This window comes from Gallinula chloropus, assembly GCF_964237585.1.
Source record: "Gallinula chloropus genome assembly, chromosome: Z".
Classification (NCBI taxonomy): Eukaryota; Metazoa; Chordata; class Aves; order Gruiformes; family Rallidae; genus Gallinula; species Gallinula chloropus.
In genome coordinates this window covers 56574307-56593382 of record NC_140089.1, presented here as the reverse complement: position 1 = coordinate 56593382, position 19076 = coordinate 56574307, and the positions used below count along the sequence as shown (strand labels likewise).

General features: G+C 42.5%; 1 protein-coding gene across 1 annotated transcript in view; it reads left to right on the top strand.

Annotated features, from left to right (window-relative positions):
* The window catches only part of LOC311203698 (uncharacterized protein), a gene marked incomplete at its 5' end in the record, with an annotated part of 40655 nt that overhangs the window by 7289 nt on the left and 14290 nt on the right, over positions 1-19076 (top strand). The window contains 5 exon segments of the mRNA XM_084278454.1: positions 10861-11073; positions 12844-13018; positions 13830-13950; positions 15573-15736; positions 18657-18759. Of these exon segments, the coding sequence (XP_084134580.1) occupies positions 10861-11073; positions 12844-13018; positions 13830-13950; positions 15573-15736; positions 18657-18759 (776 nt within the window).

The window sequence follows — 19076 nt, the reverse complement described above, 5'->3', positions numbered from 1 at the left end:
AGCTCTGAAAAGAACAGGTCCTTGGAGTTACTACAGCTCAGTATTGCAGCAAACACTATCCCTATTTCTCAAGATAAGCTTTTTCTTTATTTTCCTTTCTTTTTGTCTTACAGCTTTCTGTAGCTGAAGGAAAATGGTGGAAGAGAGTGGAATAGAGACAACTCCACCCGGTACGCCCCCACCAAACACAGCAGGGGAGACTACAGCTGCTACCACTGCTGCTACAAGTAGGTCATTAGGTACAGAAACTTCCTCAGAAACTCAGTGATATTTATTCATGTCTTTTTAAAGCACAGCAGTTCATCCAGAGGTGTTGGGATCAACCTAGAGAGCTCTTCTCCAGGCTGATGGGAAGAATTTGTTTCTTTCTCATGGCAGTATGGCATACATCTGACAGAGAGTAGTGTAAATGTTTTTTTTATTCTTGAAACATTTTGATGAAGTCATGTGGATGCACTTAGGGTTTTTAGGGGCGTGGGGACAGGGAATACTGGCCAGTACAGTGCACAGTGAGATGAGCAGCACAGAACGGAGTTCAAACAAGTCTACAGTCTTGTGGGGGATAGTGAGAAACGTGGACGATCACTTGGATTTTACTGTTGTGGGTGGTAATCAGAGCACTGAATCTGATTTTTCCAGAGTCTGAACCCCATGTGCTTGACTACCAAATGCTCAGTTTTCTGACACATCTGGTAACATTACCTTGAGTCACACTAGTGCCGTGGACTCCCGAGTGGAGCGCTCTTAGCCCCAGGAGGATGTGCTGGGTGATCCATTGGGTGCAGGAAGAAAATACCAGAGCATTCCTTAATAGTTCTTTTATCTAAAAAAAGCAGAAAAATCAAGCTTTACTGATATCGAATATACTTCTTGGCATATATTTCAGAAACCACCAGAGAAGAGACAAATGTATATTCTTTGGGGCATCACTTGTTTTTCCTGACATGGTAAAAATGTCTGTAATATTAAATGCAAACAATATGTTGACAAATGGATTTGTCAGGAAATTGCTGATGATTATAAGAAACAAGCGTGAGAACAGATCACAGTATGGAAGGTTTGCTGTACAGATGTTCCTAACGTGTTTCTGCTTATGGTTTTTGCTAAATTCTGTTTCAGTAATGAAATACAGAAAGAACAACTTTATTGTCAAATGCTGAAGGAGGGCTGTGCTGGAGAAGCTGCATCCTCAACAGTGAATGATTTCTTTAATAAAAGCCATGTTTTTATTAAGACTGCCTCAGAGTAACCATTGATGGAGTGATTGCTTTGACTAGGCTAAAAATGGATTCTCGAATAAGGTTACCGATCTATTTCCACCCATGACATTTATTGACCGCCTCATTCATAGGCAAGTTACTGCAGCAGTGAAAGTGGAGCTGGTGCACAAAGGGCTACAGGATGCCAGCAGTGTGGTTAATTTTATAGAAGTTCTCTTTAAATAGTAGGGGTTGTTTTTAGCTGCACCTTGTAATGGTAGAGGAAGTGACCGTGAAACTTTTGTGCATCGCACAGAGGTTTGCTGGTTGTCTTGTGGCAAGGGATTTAAATATGGCTTCAGCTTTCTTCTTGTACCAAAACAGACTTGCAGACTCGCTGACATTTTCTGTGATGACAAGTGGCCATCAGCAGTGTGCTACCCAGTAGTTATTTAAAAAAACCCCAAAACACACTTACAGTTTGTCCCTTCAATATAAAGGTGGTGTTTTAAGGAGGAGTGATCTACTTCTTTGTAAGAAAGTCATGCGTTTGAGAAGGTGTTTTGAAAAGTGGAATTTCCTGAGCTATGTAAAAATCTTCCAGATGAATTAGCTTTGGTGGATTTTGAGCCCATTTGTTAAGAATACCAAGGTGCAACACCACCTGATGATTTTTCCAGAAGAATTGAATGACATCAAGGAAGATGAACATTTGCTAGCTGAATTTCAAGATAAGCCTTCATATACTTGATGGCTGGGAGACGAAAACAAATAGCATGGTTTTGTAAGCACATCCAGCAACACCTTTTCATTTGGGTCTGTGTGTCTTTGTAAGGCATCTTTTCCAGGTGTGACAACCATTAAAGCCATGATTGGAATATAGAACCAGACCTTCAAATTGCTGATGATAACCCAAGATTATAAAAATGATGAGGCTTCTGTAGTGACATTGCTCACACTACAATATTATTAATGGTATTCTATATTGTGCTAACCGTTAATAACATAACATATTGTTTTATGAATATACTATTAAAATACTAATTTTCAGTGGGAGCAGAAGAGTTTCTTGATCTTTATCTCATCCTTTTAATATTTCTGTTCTGTATGTTTTAAAATCTATGGAATATACTAGGACAGTGGCCCATGTAAGTATTTTGTAGCTATGTTGGGGGTGTGCATGTTCCATTTTTTATTGACTGGTGTGCGTGATAAAGTTTGGAAACGACCTCCTTACGGTAACTTGGCACGTCACTTGACTGTCATCAATGTTTAGGCTGAGTGCAGTTTCACATCTGAGCTGATCCAACAGCTTAGTGCTGTAAAAACCAGTGTTTTCTGTTTCTCTGGCTTAATTTTCTGTCTAAATTTGGTTTAGAGAACAAAATTGGCTTATCCAAGGATCAGCTGGGGGCCAGACTGAAACACAGAAAGCAGAGGGTTTAGGAGCCTGGGTAGCTGGGTGCCAGGGAAGAGAGGGCTGCCTGGTGCTCAGCCCATCTCATAGACCTGTACCTCTGCAGTAAGTCCCAGCCTCACAGGTCCCCTGAGTGCATTTCTTAATCTAAAGAGGGACACTTCCTGCATCTTTGTTATTCCTGTGGATGAAGCAGGAAGAAGCGTGCTAGCTGGAAATTTCTGAGGCCCACTTCATCTGCTACAAAATGGGTAGTCAAATGTTGACTCGTCTTTTTAGCTGTGATAAATAGGGTCAGAGAAGAAAAGAGATTCCAGGCTACTATCTCCAGAAATTGAGGGCAATTGGTGGTGGTTGCAAACTCAAGCAGAACTAAACTTTTTTCCTTTGAAAGGAGAAAAGCAGACTTGGTCAAAACTTACTTGTAAACTAGCTGAACAATTACATACCTGAATCTCTGAGATGAAGGCTCGGTGTTTCTAAAATTCCATTTGTCTTTTTTTCCCCTAGCTTTGTCCAGTCCCCTTGCTACACCAAGCCTGTCATCTTCTCCTGAGTGCTCAGCACCTCTGGCAGCTGGAGCATCTCCACTTCCTCCTCCTATGATGACTTCATCTTCTTTTCCACTTGTGCCATCTGCAACAGTTTCTACTATGGCGCCACCTCTAACTCCAGCCCGACCTCCAGTTGCCCCTTCGTCTTCTGTGTCGCAGTTCTCTACAGCTCCTTCATTAAGCTCTACTGCTGGCTCTGGTCTTCCTGCACCTCCTGCTGGTCCCCCGATTTCAGGATTTTCCATGTCTTCAACGTATGATATCACCAGAGGCCACGCTGGTCGAGCACCACAGAGCCCACTGATGCCATCATTCTCTGCACCTCCCGTCACAGGTAACCTTTTGTATATAGACCTTTGTGCTTGTGAGACAGGATGAGGGGTCTCCTGGGTGGCTACTTCAGCAGTCTGCTAGAGTCCCACAAGTTCAGCTTCTTTAGTATTCTTGTGACACTTAATTACTGAGTAGCTGCGCTCGGAGGAATGGAGAATGGCCTTTGAAGTACGATCACGGTGTAGGACAAGAGTCCTCTTCCACAGAGTTCTGCTAGCACTCAGGCTCACAGAAAAGTGTTTGAGAGCAGTATTTTAAAATGTGCCCAGGAAAGCCCAGCTGACCATTTATTTCTGTGTTGCTGCTGTTCAGCTCAGAGGCAATTTCAGCCATTGTATTTCCACGGAATGGTAAGGTATCTCAGGCTGTAATCTCCTAATGGGCAAGTTTTTGTTCTGAGAAGCTCGCTATCTGTAAGAAGTCGTCTGTCACATGAGAGTAGCTTCTCTTTTCTTGCTTCTGGCTACTAAATTGCATCAGGACAGTGAAAAATACTTGCCTGCCATGCAAGCGAGTGCTGTAGTTGCTGAACTGAGGTGATTTTCTACTAGCCTAATGGAAACTTAGCTCTTCAGCAGCAGTTGGGCCAGGCTTTAACCATTGTTTGTGACATGTCTTTTAAGCAGTCTGTCCAGAAAGACCTATGGAAATTTGAAGACAATAAAAAGCACCACTCTTAAGCTAACATGTCTTTGTTTAATTTTACACATAAGGTGCAGGTAGGCTCGGTTCTATGAGCAGATATTGTTGAACTCATTCACAGTAGTTGCCTCTGCTAAACTCTAACAAGCAGGATTGTTCTGGGGCCTTCAAGAAATGAAAGGAATCAGCCCAGTATTATTCTATTCTTCCTGTTCATTTTCCTGTAAAACAATTGCATGTTGCTACGGCATAAGAAATGAAACGCAGTACTTGTGTCTTGTTTTTCCCTCTTCCTAGGTGTCTTCGCAGATCCTATTACTCAGCAAGCAACTTTCTCTTCCCCTTTGGCTCCTGGAACTGGTTCTGCAATCACTTTTCCTGAGGAGCTTGAAGACCCCAGAGTAGCTACTGCCCAAGGTGGAACACCTGCTGGAGGGCTGTGGGGGTTTATAAAGCTCTGTGGTTTTGTATGTTACCTTTCAGGAGGAACTACCATTTTTTGTTGTCTCTAACAAGATACAACTTTTAAGGGCATGTTGCTCTAGGTCCTGTCTTTCCTCTGTGCTCAGTTGCAGGTGGCTGTTTTTAATAGGCGCGTTTGCTGAAACTGTGCTTCTTTCCTTTCCAGAAGAGGAATGACTACATAAATGCAGGCGTCTAGGTGCTCGTGACAGGGAGATCCTTCTACCTTAGAGGTTTTGTCACATGCCCTTAAATCATGGGAAATGTCAGAACCTCTTTGATTCTTTGTACATCCTGGTTTTTTTTATCATTTCCTAATGAACTGAATTGGTTTTTTAGGGGATGCAAGTCCTGCCTGTTCTAAACCAAACAAGTCTCCTCAGGGAGAGGGAAATAAGTGTTTCTTCCACTGAGGAGGGGTTTCTTAAGAGGTGTCTGTGGTATTTTGTAGGATTTTTCTATTCCGCTAGAGGGCACGGAGTGTATAATGCAGAACAGATAATCCTTGTGGTGCGATCTAATTGTAGAGAGGAAATAAGCAGCAACAACTGACAGCATCTCATGAGCCTGTAACCTTTTTGGAGCTGTGACATGCTACATCTGAGTAGTGTCGTGAAGGCTGTGGCAGAAAGATGCAGGGACTGTGTGTGAGCTCTGAGCTGCCTTCAGGAGCAACACTACTATCTGTACTGTGCAATAGTAAATCGGAAGGAAGAATCAAGATTGACGTCCCAGTGGGACTGGAGACTTTTGGAGGGGCTTTCAAGGCCTTTTGAAGAAGAAAATCTGGAAGAATGAGTTGTGTGTGACGTGGCAGAGGGAGCCCTCCCTTACTCCAGTCATCTTGACAGTGCTACAGTCTTAAAGAGCAAGATTAATCGTCCATCAGTATGGTGAGAGCAGAGTTGTCGTGCTGCTTTTTTCTAGGGCACGTGTCTTATAATCATAAAAAGACAGCTTCTTTGGTCTTCAAGTGAAAATGTCTTCCAGTCACCATATTCCTCTTGCTTTTTTGCGATAGAAGGTAATGTTCCAGAAGAGAAGGTTTTCCTTGTGACATGATTTTGTAGCCCGTTTGAAAGGGCAGTAGTGAATTAGTTGAGAAGCCAATCTCATCCACGTTATTGTTGCCTGTATACCAGTAGGTTCCAGCAAGTGACCTATGTCTGTTTCTGGAGAATGTGTATGATTGACTTCAACCCAAATGTAGATTCTTTGATTGGAGTATTAAATGTTGTACGTGCTCTGTGTTTTCCATGACCTCTGAGAATTTCCTAGGTGGAAGAATGAGGAATCATTAGTTGTACTGAAGCTGTCAAGTGTTGGATGTGTGGAAGCACACGTCAGAGTCAGGTTTTTAAACATCAGACAGAATCTGTGAGGCTTAACTGTCATTTTTTGCAGAAATGCAAGCTGGATTCTCTGTTGAAGTGCATACACGGCAGTGCTGCAGTTATCTCTGTTTCTGCTCTTGAAATCGATTGAACTACTTTTTGCTCTGCTGTTCTTCAGAAATCCAACACCATTCTTTCAGATGTCCCTCAAGGTAGATAATAGGCCAGTAAGACCTTGTCAGTGTTTGTGCTTACATTTAATGAACTTTTAGGTCTGTCAGCAGCTCCACCTGGGATTTGGCTGGAGAAGATAGAGCGTTTTTTCAGCGTTGTTTAGAATCTACTTATAAATTGAGGAATTTCAGCTCAATTTCAGCTGTAAAAATATTTGTTAGTAATGGGCCATTCAAAAATAGGTCCTCTTGTCTGTAAGGTCATAAAAAAGAGGCTCTTCAGTTGGAGTTGTCACAGTTTGAGTCTAGCTACCGAGTCTGATGATAGCTGTAATTAGTATTTGTTAAATGTTCAAGACTTCCCGTCCCAGAATAGGAGGAAATCAAGTGTGTTGCCCACCATCACTGGCAGGCCTGTTTCTGCATTGGTGCGTGAGAGGATGGCGGTGATGATATTTGGCCTTTGCTGTATCCGAAAAGTCACGCACTCCTGGTCACGTCTTGCAGCATTTGTGCTGGCGAGTGAGATGCACCAGGCATTACAAAGTGTAAATGTGGTAAGAAGACCACGAAGCAGCTTAATACTTGGGTTTTGTTTGGTTGGGTTTTAACTGTGCTATTGTGAGTTTCTTGGGGAAAAACGAGAAAATGATATGGAAGTCTGTTTGCTTATGTTTAGGGTGTAGCTGAGAATCCCATGGTGAAGTCTGTTCTTGATAAACCCAAACATTCAGTGGAGACCATGATTACACCGCTGGACCCTGGCATGGTTCCATATATCAGTAAGTATTTGTGACAAACCATTAAGTAATGCATAGAATGTTAGATTAATGTAACAGCACTTGAAGTTTATCTGGAGAGTGTGTTAATTCTGTCACAGTTACGTGGTGATTTCTCAGGTGCGTTGTCCAGTGAGACTCTCACTCTGCAGGCTGATTTTTTTATGTGCGTCTTAAGGTTCATTTACTTGTGTATTCTGCTGTAGTTTAGGTAGTAGCATAGTAATACCCTTCAGTTCAGGTTGTGAGAGATGAGCAAGTTACAGAGAACAAAACGGTGACAAGTCCTTGTCTGTAATCTGGAAGTCACATACTTTTTTCCCTCCCTGTTTCTCTGTTTGAGGGAGTGATATGGAATTGAGTTTAAAATATGCTGTATGTGTTCTGTTGGATCTGGTGATTAAATCCCGGTGTGTAAGGTATCGCATTGAGGGTCGACAAGCCGAAAGGTAAGCGTGCTCACAACGGTGTTTACATCGCTTTTGAGGCTTTCTTCTGACTTTCAGCTGTTCTGCTTTTCTAGCCCAACAGTATTTATACTATTTTAGGAAGCTCAGCAAACTTGAAGCAGTTCCTGAAACACTTGGGAAGAACATTGAAAAGGCTAAAACAGTCTAATAAAGTCTCAACTACCAGAAGGGAGGTTGTGGGGAGGTGGGCAATGGTCTCTTCAGCCAGGAGAGAGAAGATAGGAGAAGGGGAAATGGCACAAAGCTGCGCCAGCAGAGGTTTAGATTGGATATTAGAAAGAAATGTTTACTGAAAGGGTTGATGATCTACAAAGGTCTCTTCCAGTCGTATGATTCTGTGATTTTGTGAAGTATTGCTGAGCATTGAGCCTGGAATGAAAAGCATAGTATCTCAGTTAGAGCTTTAAAATGAATAGGAAGGAGCAGCATTGTGGTAGTCACAATTTTGTGTTTTACTAAAGTACAACCTGTGGGCTACGCTGCAGGTTTAAAAGTAAGTAGTAAAGTACCTCCAGCACAGAGAAGGGCAATGGAAACGTAGGATGAGAGAGTGGTTTGGTTTGGAAGTGACCTTACAAATTGTCCTCAGCAGAGGGGGCTGAAACTCTCTGCACTAGACCACACTGCTCAAAGCCACATCGAGCCTGACCTTAAGCACTTCCAGGGATGGGGCATTGACCCAGAAAAATCTGATTTTCCCTAAGGGGAATGTCAGTCTGTGGCATTGGGAGACTTCTCCTTTTCTTGTTTTTGGTGTAACTTGCCGCCTGTTCCGTTAGATCATTCTGAAGCTGCTTGTTGGAATAGCCTTTGGGGTTCTTGTGCAAACGCGGTCACAGCAGTGAAGAACATTTATGTCCATTTTCTTCTAAAGCAGTTGATTGCCATCACATCTGGCATGCATTGTGATATGACTGTAGTTTGAAAGTGTATCAGGCATTTGTTCTTAGTCTGTCACTAGCACAGTACTTTGGGATGAAAACTAAACATGAGAAATTGAATAGGAAAAATGTAATCAGAAGTTAAGAGAGCCTTTGAGACTGGGTTGTCTCCCAACTAATTCTGTAGGTGAAAGACAGGTTGATCAACACTTGCCAAGGATCTTCCTGAACAGCTCCATTCTTAGATTTAGTATGTAGGAATTCATTGTGCAGCTTTTCAAACAGCTGTGCTGGCCCAGAAGAAGAGTTAGCAAGGGTTGTTTCACCACCTTTTAAAAATACACAGTTGTTCCTTGTATCTAGGTGGAACCGTCTCCTTGGCCAATACCTAAACCCAGTGACACCAACTATTTTGTATTCTGTTTCTTCAATGTAAGCAAACCATTTCCTCCATAAAAAGGGGGTATTTTCTCCTAACTGCTGTGGCAGCATTCACGGCAGAGTGAAGCTTATCCTCATAGCAATGTATTAGCTGAAACAATTTTATATGGAGGTAAAGGAGAAAAATAGACATGTTGCTTTACCTGATTAGCTACTGCAGCGTAGTGGTAATAGTGTTTGTATGGCAACTCAGAGTGAGAACAGGGTTGGAGTAAATGATTCCTTAGCTGGATAGGTACCAGAACAGAGAGGGTCTCTTCACTGGACAGAGTTGGTCCAAAGCTCTGAAAGGATCAAAGCACAACAGATCTTAAGATGCAAAAATGTTGATGTGAGTAACAGGATATATTCTGATACTTTAGTGAGTTTTATCATAGCTTGTGTTACTGTTTGAGATTCCTGTTTGGGAAAGGCTATGGTGCTTTTTCATGACTTTTGTTTCTTGTTTTTCTACTGTTGATAAAAAGAGTAATTTTTTAAAATCGCTGTTTTCTGTTTAACTTGAAAATTCTGCTCCAGAGGGGTTTTTTGCACTCATCTCTGAGTGTTGTATGATGTGATTGAAAGAGAATGTTGTCTAACAGATCATGTTCCCATGTAGGGAGCCCAAGAAAGAATAGACAGCTTGCGCCGGACTGGAGTAATCCATGAAAAACAGCCTGCTGTATCGGTAGAAAACTTCATTGAGGAATTGCTTCCTGACAAGTGAGAACTTGAAATATATCCCTGAGGTGGGGAGAGGGTTGTTTCTCATTGACTCAAAGGGTCTTGCTTCCAGTGCTTTAAAGAATAAAATGTCATTTATATGTAGACACATATAAAATACATGAAACAACAGGAACCATAGAATTCTTTAGATGGGAACACAGGCACTACAGTTTTTCATATATACATGAACTGATACATGCAAATTTGATTTGAAAAATGCTGGGATGCCTTGATGTAAGTCATTGTTACATTTTTAACTACAGTTGTATTAGAGGTTGTAAAACGGTCATCATTCAAGAACTAACATGTTGCTTTTCAACAGACTCTAACTTGGCTGTAATTGCAGGTGGTTTGACATTGGATGTCTGATTATCGAGGATCCAATTCATGGAATTCATCTGGAAGCTTTTACCCAAGCAACACCAGTGCCTTTGCAATATGTTCAGCAGGTGAGTTTTCTGTTTTCTTATTAAAGTTGGATTAAGACTTCAGATTTAAGATTTAATTTATGATGTCAGCCCTTACTGGTAGTAGCTACACTTGAATTTCTTAGTTTATAAAATGAGGATCAAAATATTTTTGAGTCATGCATTGCCTAAAAATCTTCAGGCCTTTGTAGAAAAGCAGTTCTTCCTTGGGAGTCTTCATTCTGCAGTACATGGCACTTGAGCCGCTGATTTTAATTCTTGTTAAAGAAGAAGAAATATTCCAAGAAGAAGTTAACCAAGGAAAAAATAACCTCAAAGTACTCCCTCAGAAAAGGAAGTACAGCTTTAATTATTGAATTGTTGTCATCAATCTGATTCCATGACTCACAAATGTTTAGATAGATAAGAATCCTCACTCTTCCTTAGGTGCAGAAGGAGGTCTTGTAGCTCAAGTAATGCACTAAGCAAGTGCACCTAGGAGGTGCAGTAAGCACTCTTACCCGTCCAAAGGCTCATTTTCCTTTCTTTAGCTTACTTCCCAGATGTGTTTGAGTGTAATCTAATGCCAACAAAATGGCATCACCAGTGAGGTGTCTGTGTGAGCACATTAGCAATTGAGCAAAGTATCTGGCACGTCATTTAGGAACAAGTGTCTATTTTGAGATCTTGCCACTCAGTCTTTAATAAAGCTCATAGAGCCTTCATATTTATGTTGTTAACCACCAGCAAACAGACAGGTTCTCATCAGAGACTGCTGAGCGTGATTGCCAGAGGACTGCCAGGCCCTGAGCATCTACAGGGGCACAGGAATCTGCTGGCTGTTCACGCTATTGCTAAGTGGAGAATCTAGTTTACTTCTAAAAGTTACAAATTTTGACATAAAGTACTTGAAACATGAATTTCTATAAATCACTGCTCCACTTCAGAAGCTTTTTAGAGCCGTATAGAGATTGCTCATAAACTCGATTTCCCTGGAATGTCCCAAAGCTGTATTTGATGGGAACTAAACCACTTTTTTCTTTGTTTGTTTTTCTCATAGGTGCCAAGAGGAGTGTCCAGTGGGGACTTACGGGGTGCAGTGTATTGAGCCCTGCAAGTGTATGAATGGTGGGAAATGCTACCATATTAGTGGTGCCTGTCTCTGTGAAGCAGGATACACTGGAGAGCAGTGTGAAACAAGGCTTTGTCCCAAAGGAATTTATGGTCTCAAGTGTGATAAAAGATGTCCCTGGCACAGGCCCACTACCTGGAGGTAGGCTTTACACCCTTGAACCTGTTCTTCTGTAGAGAAGATAGAAATCTGAAAAGAAAGATTTCCTGATTTTTCTAGTACTTTCATGCAATCTGAAGCAGCGAAGGACTTGTGAGAGAATCTGGTATTCCCTAACTGGATCAGGAAACTCTCAGCCCAAAAGAGCTTCTGAATTACAGTGCTTGCAGCTATATGTGATCTTAATATTCATTGCTGTATTTATTTGGTTGCTTACCCGCCAAATAAATATTATGACAAAGTGGGACCTTTGTCTCTGTTTACCAGGTGGGTAGATCATTACATTGCTCACTGTGTGTAGGCAGGAGAGATCATACATCCCTTGCACGTTCTGGTGTGCTGTAAGTGCGAAATAACTGAAATCAGTAGATGTGGTCAGTTGATGGCAGCTCCAGGGCATGAAGGGCAAGCCCATCCTTGTGCTTAGCAGCCTCTATGCTTCGTGAAGGGTTAGATATAGGTATACCTGGGAGGTTCTACTATTTTCCAGGGGTCCAGAGAGCAGCAGCAGGTAACAAGCCTCTTAGGCAAAGAGTTTTTTCACAAATGGTTCTTGTTGATTGCCTCTTTTGGTAGATATGCAAGGATTTGAGCTAGAGTGTGTATTGAACCCAGCCCTCTGTTCTCTGTGACCAGGTGAAAGTATCCATTTTTCCCTTGGTACTCAACAGTCAAGAGAAAACGGAGAGTGAGCACTGGCTGGCTGAGACTAAGGCCACATAAACCCCGTTTCCTCAGTGGGGTACAGCAACAGCGCTGTGACCTGGTATGAGCAGATCCATACGTCCCTGCCACTTCCCATCACAGGTTGGGGGGTTTACAGAAACTTGTCATTCTAAAGATGCAGTTTGCAGGAAGAAGCAAAAAAGGCCTCTGTCTGCCTTTGTCAACATTAGCGCCTTGTTTTGTACAGGAATGTCTTTACTCACGTGACACCTGGTGTAAAAAGAGCACACTGTAGCTACGTACTTTTCTAGAAGGGTTTTTTCTTTTGTCTTGTAAGCTCTTTCTGGTGATCTTCCACCCCTACTTCACATTTGTATTTTTTAAGCCAAAGTATAGGCCATCTTGCAAGTTTGCATTTTTCTCACAGACTTTGTGTACATGGTCAAAAGCTTTTCATGGGAATGTTAAATTGCATAGGGTGCTACAGAATAGGCAGTATCTCTCCAGATCTCTTTAATTCCCTTTTTTAATGTATAAATCTTACTGCCAATTAGGCTTAACTGCATGAGAACCCATCAAAAACCTTCAGAAGTGTTGCAGCTTTTTACATCTAATTACAAATTACAGAGTCCTAAGTTTGGTGTGAATCAGTATATGAGTCAGTATGCCTTAGTAACACTCACTGGGGGGCCAAGAATATTCAATGACTCTGCTTTATACCCAGTGCTACTGCATGAGAACCCATCAAAAACCTTCAGAAGTGTTGCAGCTTCTTACATCTAATTACAAATTACAGAGTCCTAAGTTTGGTGTGAATCAGTATATGAGTCAGTATGCCTTAGTAACACTCACTGGGGGGCCAAGAATATTCAATGACTCTGCTTTATACCCAGTGCTATCTCATGTGTGTTGTGTCCTCCTCTGCAGAAACGAAAAAACCACTCCAAACAGGACAGTGATGTCTGTCTTAAAATGCCAGTACTATTAATTTTATAAATACGTTCTAATTTAGATCTCAAGAACTGTTCAGTTGTAGATTGTCACATTTAGTCCTGAATTACTTATCCTTCCATCCCCTCCTGGCAGCTGTCACCCTGTGTCTGGGGAATGCTCCTGCAAGCCTGGCTGGTCGGGGCTCTACTGCAACGAGACGTGTTCTCCAGGATTCTATGGCGAGTCATGTCAGCAGATCTGCAGCTGCCAAAATGGTGCTGACTGCAATAGTGTGACTGGAAAATGCACCTGTGGCCCTGGATTTAAGGTAAATAAGTCTCTCTTTCACAGTACATTTTCAACTCCATTGGCTTTAGTTGATTGCCAAGTTCTTCATGGTGCCCGAGTGTCCTTTCTCCACCACAGGAAAAGAAAGGTAACGGTATTTAGGTACATAAATAATACTGGGCGTTGTCTAAGATTCTGAGGCAAATCTGGGATTGGTTCTCAGCACTGAAGAGCATTTCAGGAAAGAAAAGATAGTGACTTTGTAAGACAGTGATAAGTAGGAGGATGTGCTTGTGAGGTGTAAATAAAGGGAGGAATGATGGTTTCAATCATTATCTTGCTGCAGCAGCTCCTGATGTTCCATCCAGAGAAAATCTAGAGCAAGACACTTGTTTTTGCAGTTCAGGATGGATTATTCTGCAGCTTTTACATGCATTTGCGGTTACCTGTGCTTTGGATATTTACAGGGTGACTGTTGTAGGAACAACAACTATGAAAACTTCAGTCAAATTAATTCCTAAAAATACCGTAGACATCCACGTTCCATGAACCTGCTGTCTTACTGAGATTTGGTTTCGTGAAGGGCTTCCTTATTACTTAAGATACTGTCCATTGATCTAACCAAGTGGTGTTTGCTGTGTGACCTGAGCTCTCCCAACAACTAACAGGAAAGTAATGCTTACTGTGGACTTAAAGAGCATGAAGGAGTCCCTCGCCATGAAATTTCAGATACCTTAGTGACAGCCTGGAACAGGCATGTTCTCTGGCTTTTGTAGCACCTGAGTCAGTCTACAGAATGTACTGGTTCTATTGTCTGAATAGTTTTTAGACTCTGTTTTTGTGTCATTCAGGGTGCTGCTTGTGGTACTGCCTGTCTTCTGGGGACGTATGGAATAAACTGTTCATCTGTATGCAACTGCAAAAACGAAGCCATCTGTTCACCAGTAGATGGTTCTTGTGCCTGCAAAGCAGGTAAGCATCCCTTCAGATTAATTTCCTTTTTCCCTAATCATAAAATGAATTTGAGTTTTGGAAGTAGAGAAGAAGAAAGAAACTTAATAAAAAGCAGAGCACCCTGAAGGCCATATCACCAGCTGATTTATGCATCTGCTGCTCTGGGAGGTGAAAACTAGGAAACCATCTGCCCCAAGAAGAGTGCACATGCCTCATGTTTGTGTTCTCAGTGGGCTGGAGGCTGCTGCGGCTTAGTGAATTACTGGTGTTTACCCTGAGGTGTGCCACCACTTCTCTCTTGGTGGCAGTGCTGTCATCTGCTGGATGTACCACAGGCATGCCTGCCATGTGTCTGACAGCAGCCTGTCTAGTCGAAATGCATAGGCGGGTTTCCCTCAGCCTGGGTGTGCATGACCTCTGGCTGCAACCCTTGCCCCTCTCAGCCACACAGAGGCACCGATTTCTTCCTGCCATTTTAGCACTGATGTTAGTATCTCCTGGCAATTTATTCTATTTGAATGCTCTTTTCCTCACCAGCTCTCTGAGAAAACCTTGCCTAAGACCCTTCCAAGCCTTTGCGCGCTGTTCCCTGCTTCTGTGAGAAACTTTCTAGGTCTCCCAGTATTCGTGCGACTAGACTGACGCTCCTTGACCTCCCTGCCTGGCTCTCACCTCCCAGCAGTAATTCTGATGGACATTGTACCCCCTCAGAAACTGCACGTGCCTGCCCACCACTGTCAGGGACTGATTTTTGCCTGAAATGACCCCTAAATGTGAAGTTCTCTATCCAGGGCACGAGGCGGCTTCGTTTCAATCCATGTGTTTTGCACAGTCTATTGATTAGGCTCAGTGCAGAATTACTTTTCCCTTGGCTTGCTGTAAACAAGGTACAAAATTAGAACCTTGGCTTGTGTCACTGCTGATGGTCACGTCGGACTGTCTCCTGCCGTTTCTATTGTATCAGATGGTCACATTTTTAAAAATCTATTTCCATTTCTCTGCCTCCAGCGTGCAGTCTGCAAATCATTGCTACCCAGCATAATCAGCAGTGAAGGGTGCATTTTAGACCCATTTCCCATTACAGTCTTTTTTGCATCTGGAGGGAAGTACAGCAATGATCTAGGAGGTCTTCCATGTATCCTTGGAGAAATGCAACTTAGGCACTGCTGCTATGTTTCCTTCTGTTTTGTGTCTAGGATTTTAGTTTCTAAACTGTATTGCAGAACTCCATCTGTTCAGTACTGGCGGAAGAATGATGAAAGCAGCAGCTTGAATGTAGGGAATACAGTCCTTGCTTTTTCAACCCATGCCTTAAACCTTCAGTATCCTCTGGTGCTTGGCAGTGAAATTTCAAGGTGTCTGTGTTTTCCTTGCCGATCTGCCCTGCATTGCTATTGCATGGTGGCACCCATCTGCAAATGTGTGCTGTGCAGAGATGTCAGGAGGTGCCCTTCACCACCCTTGTTCCAACGTGGACAAGTCCTCGTCTGAAACTGCTGCTACTAGCTTGTAGCTAGTGGTACCCTGGCATTGCACATCTCCGAAAGATGCTGCCTGATAGGCAGAGTGAAACACGTCCTCAGAGAGGAATGGGGGAAAACTTGGATTAATTTGTCACTTGAAATTCTTCTTTTTGGCAGGTTGGCATGGTGTAGATTGCTCAATAAATTGTCCCAGAGGTACCTGGGGGCTTGGCTGTAACTTAACTTGCCAGTGCCTTAACAGAGGGTCTTGCAGTGCTCTGGATGGAACCTGTACCTGTGCTCCAGGCTGGAGAGGAGAAAAATGTGAATTCCCTTGCCAGGTAGTTTCATAATTTCACCAGATTTTGCACTGAATTTTGTCGGGGGGATAAGTCTCCAAGGAGGACTGCTCCTGGTAGCCCATACACAACTGGGTTGAAGATTAGGGACACGCGCCAACAAATCTTTGGGAAGAACTCTCCAGTGCAACACACTGAAGTGCACAAAACACACAGTTATGATGCACAGATGAAAAACTCTTCCTGCTTTCATGCTTTAAAGTCGAGCCTCAGACTTTTCTCCAGCTCCTTTAGAATTTGTTGAAAAACACAGACCCAGATTTTTCCCTGTTGGCATCAAATGCTCTCCAGAGTGCTTCTGTTAAAGCAGAAAAAACTATGAGAGGAAAGAATGTGCCAGAAATAGATACTTAACATCAAACAACATAATTTTAGTTAAATTATCTTCTATCTCTGGTACAATATGAACGGAGAAGTTGCCTTTATTCTTAGTCAGCTGTGAGAAGGCACTGCGAAGAGTGCAGTGACAGACAGGTCTTTGCCTTCCTTTTGGGGCTCTGACGCCGTCACGCCGACATTGAGAACTGCAAAGTTAGAATTCATTGCACTGACATGACATTGCTGCATCAGGTCTGCTGCACCTTGCAATTTGTGCTTGGGGAGAGCAATCAAAATATCTAATTTCAAAGGTTTTAAAATGGTAAAAGTCAAACCTGATGTGTTTTATTCCATAACTGTTTTTTATTACATTTTGTAGTCAAAACATGAACTCTTTCTCTGAAAAACTGGGTTTTCCAGAGTCCATCTTTTCCAGTGATAGAGTTTGGTTTTCTGGGAAATTCACCTTTAAGCTTCTCTCAGGTTGGAGGAGCTCTACTGAGCAGTAATGTGGTAGGAATAGCTGAACTACAGTGTTAAACTGGGAGCCACGACTTTGTTTTGCATGAAAATTTGTTCTGTTGAACTTCTCTCAGAATACTCAGCTTTTTTTTGTTTGGGGTTTTGGTGGTTGTTTTTAGTTTCCAGGTGAGCTACAGTTTACGTTGACGGATTGAGTAGAGTGACAGACAAATTCTAAGACGTTCTGCAAAGTGGATTAGAGTTCCATCTGTGCACGTTCATGCAGCGTTTTCAACAGTACGTCTCCATCAGAAGACTAATGTTTCTTTGTCCTAGGGCAGCTTTGTTTATCACTTAGTGTCTGATCTGGAGGACGATGCGATCTCCCAAGCTCCAATAGCTCTTCCAAAACGGACTTACTAAAACAGATGGGTAGTGTCTCATAGCATTTGCTTCACTGTTGCAAATAGAGCCACAATAGTGCTTAAAAGCATTTCTCCATCAGATAATTTAGCATGCCCATGCTCCTTGTCTTGCTGTCTCTCTCTGCCTGTGTCAAGTGAAGTCTGTAAGCATGTACATATTCCAATGCATATTCTGCCTCCGAATTCCAGAGTAGGAGAATGAATGGGAAACTAATTCAGTTGAGTCCAGAGTTATCTTGGTTTTGTTCTTGTTTGAGGAGTTTATTTAAATCAACGTATTTCAATTTCTTTCAGTAACTTCAGAAAATTCCTATCACTGCCCAGATCGTTACTTAAGTCTAAATAAATAGCAGACTAAACATACCACTTTTCAATTAGGTACTTGAGGATTTCCTTTCTTTGCAAATCTGATTATACGCAAAGGAAATGCCTAATCTTTTCTTTTTCTCTGTATAAAAATGTACTGTTGCCATGAGCAAGGGCTCCTAGCACTTGAGTGCTCTTAGATTTTGTTCTACTTCAGACTCGAAATTGCTGGAATTGAATAGGTAAATGCTGTGGAACCTAGTAGAATTGTAGGCACGAACACCAAAACCAGCAAAGGAGCTTTCCTATAGGGTTTATTCTGACTTTGAAGGACTGATAAATTCATTTAATTTAGAAGGCAAAGCCTCTTTTTAGCTCGTTTTAAACCCTGGCATGGATTTTCTTTCCTTTTTTGTTTTGCTGTGGGCAGCCTCATAAGTATCACCCCACCCTAGTGGGGTTTTTCCATGTTGCTAATTTAGTTTTGACACTTCTCGTGTAAGATCAGTTCACAGCTGTACTTTCCCTTGTTTTACAAATGCAGTTGTGAAGATTTTTGCTCTTTTCCGTTTGTCAGATTGATTTTGTATGGAACTGCCCCCAGATGTATGTGCCACCTTCTGTGGAAGAAGAAAAGGCAAATTCAGACGTTCAGATGTAGTTCCATGAAAATCAGCTGTGCTTTTGTGGCACAGCTCAGCACAGCAAGAAGGGTGTTTAACCTACAACTGTAATTTCTCTTGATGGTTCAAAAAACGTTGCGTAGCCAGAAGAAATGTTTTGTGCCCTGTCTCCTGGCCAGAGAAATTCTCTTTTAACAGCACATGCTGTAGTGCAGAGAGAAGGACTTTTAATCAAAGGGATACACTTTGCATTGTTTAGGCAATGAGCTTTACCCTGAAGATACATTTTAATCTAACGTTTTAGTACTTTGTTGTAGAAATTGTGGTATTCTGTGGTATCTTCTTTTTGTCCAGTACGTCGACAACTCAGGAGCTGAGGCAGAAAGGAGTCTGAACTGCTTTCTCATCAAGGGATTCCCCGGTCCTGGAGTAGGACCTCAGCTGTTAGGGAAATTAGAGGGACAGTCCAAGAAGGCTTCGTTGCAGCCTCTGATAGTGTAGGTTGCCATGTTCTGGATCACCGTCTCCAAGTCCCTCCTCTGGGATTTTTCCAGAGAATATAATTCTTTATTTTCCCCTCGTAACTGAAGGAATGAAAATGCAGGACACAAAAACTGCTGCAGAAGCCCAAAGTGCTTTATCTTAAGAACGCAGCTTATGGATTCAGGAGAGATGCGTGGTTGTTTTTTGAGGCAGGACTGACCAGAACTTGTTCTCTTCTAGCTCCCAGCTGTCGTCATCTCTGGGTTGTTTGTTTGGTTTCCACAGGATGGCACGTACGGTATGGATTGCGCTGAACGCTGTGACTGCAGCCATGCAGACAGTTGTCATCCCACCACGGGTTCCTGTCGCTGTCTGCCGGGATGGTCAGGTACAAAAGAGACTCTTGAAGGACAATGGGAGTTTCCACTATGGCGGGGCTTGGTCTTGCCTTTCACTTGGTGTGCACAAGAGGACTGTGTGGGGCTGGAAGGAGACAAGGGCCAGTTCTGTGGCTGTTTTGTTCCATCTGTGATTCACAGGTATGGAAATGTTGTTGAGTGTGGGATCCACAGACAAACGGGGAGTAGGAGAGTAGACGGGTCAATCTGAAACCTTGCGCGCCTTCACAGAACCATTCCTCAGGAAGTGGTGAAGAGCTGTAAATATGCAGGGCTGTGCTGGCAGCTCTGGTACGTAAAGCCTTGC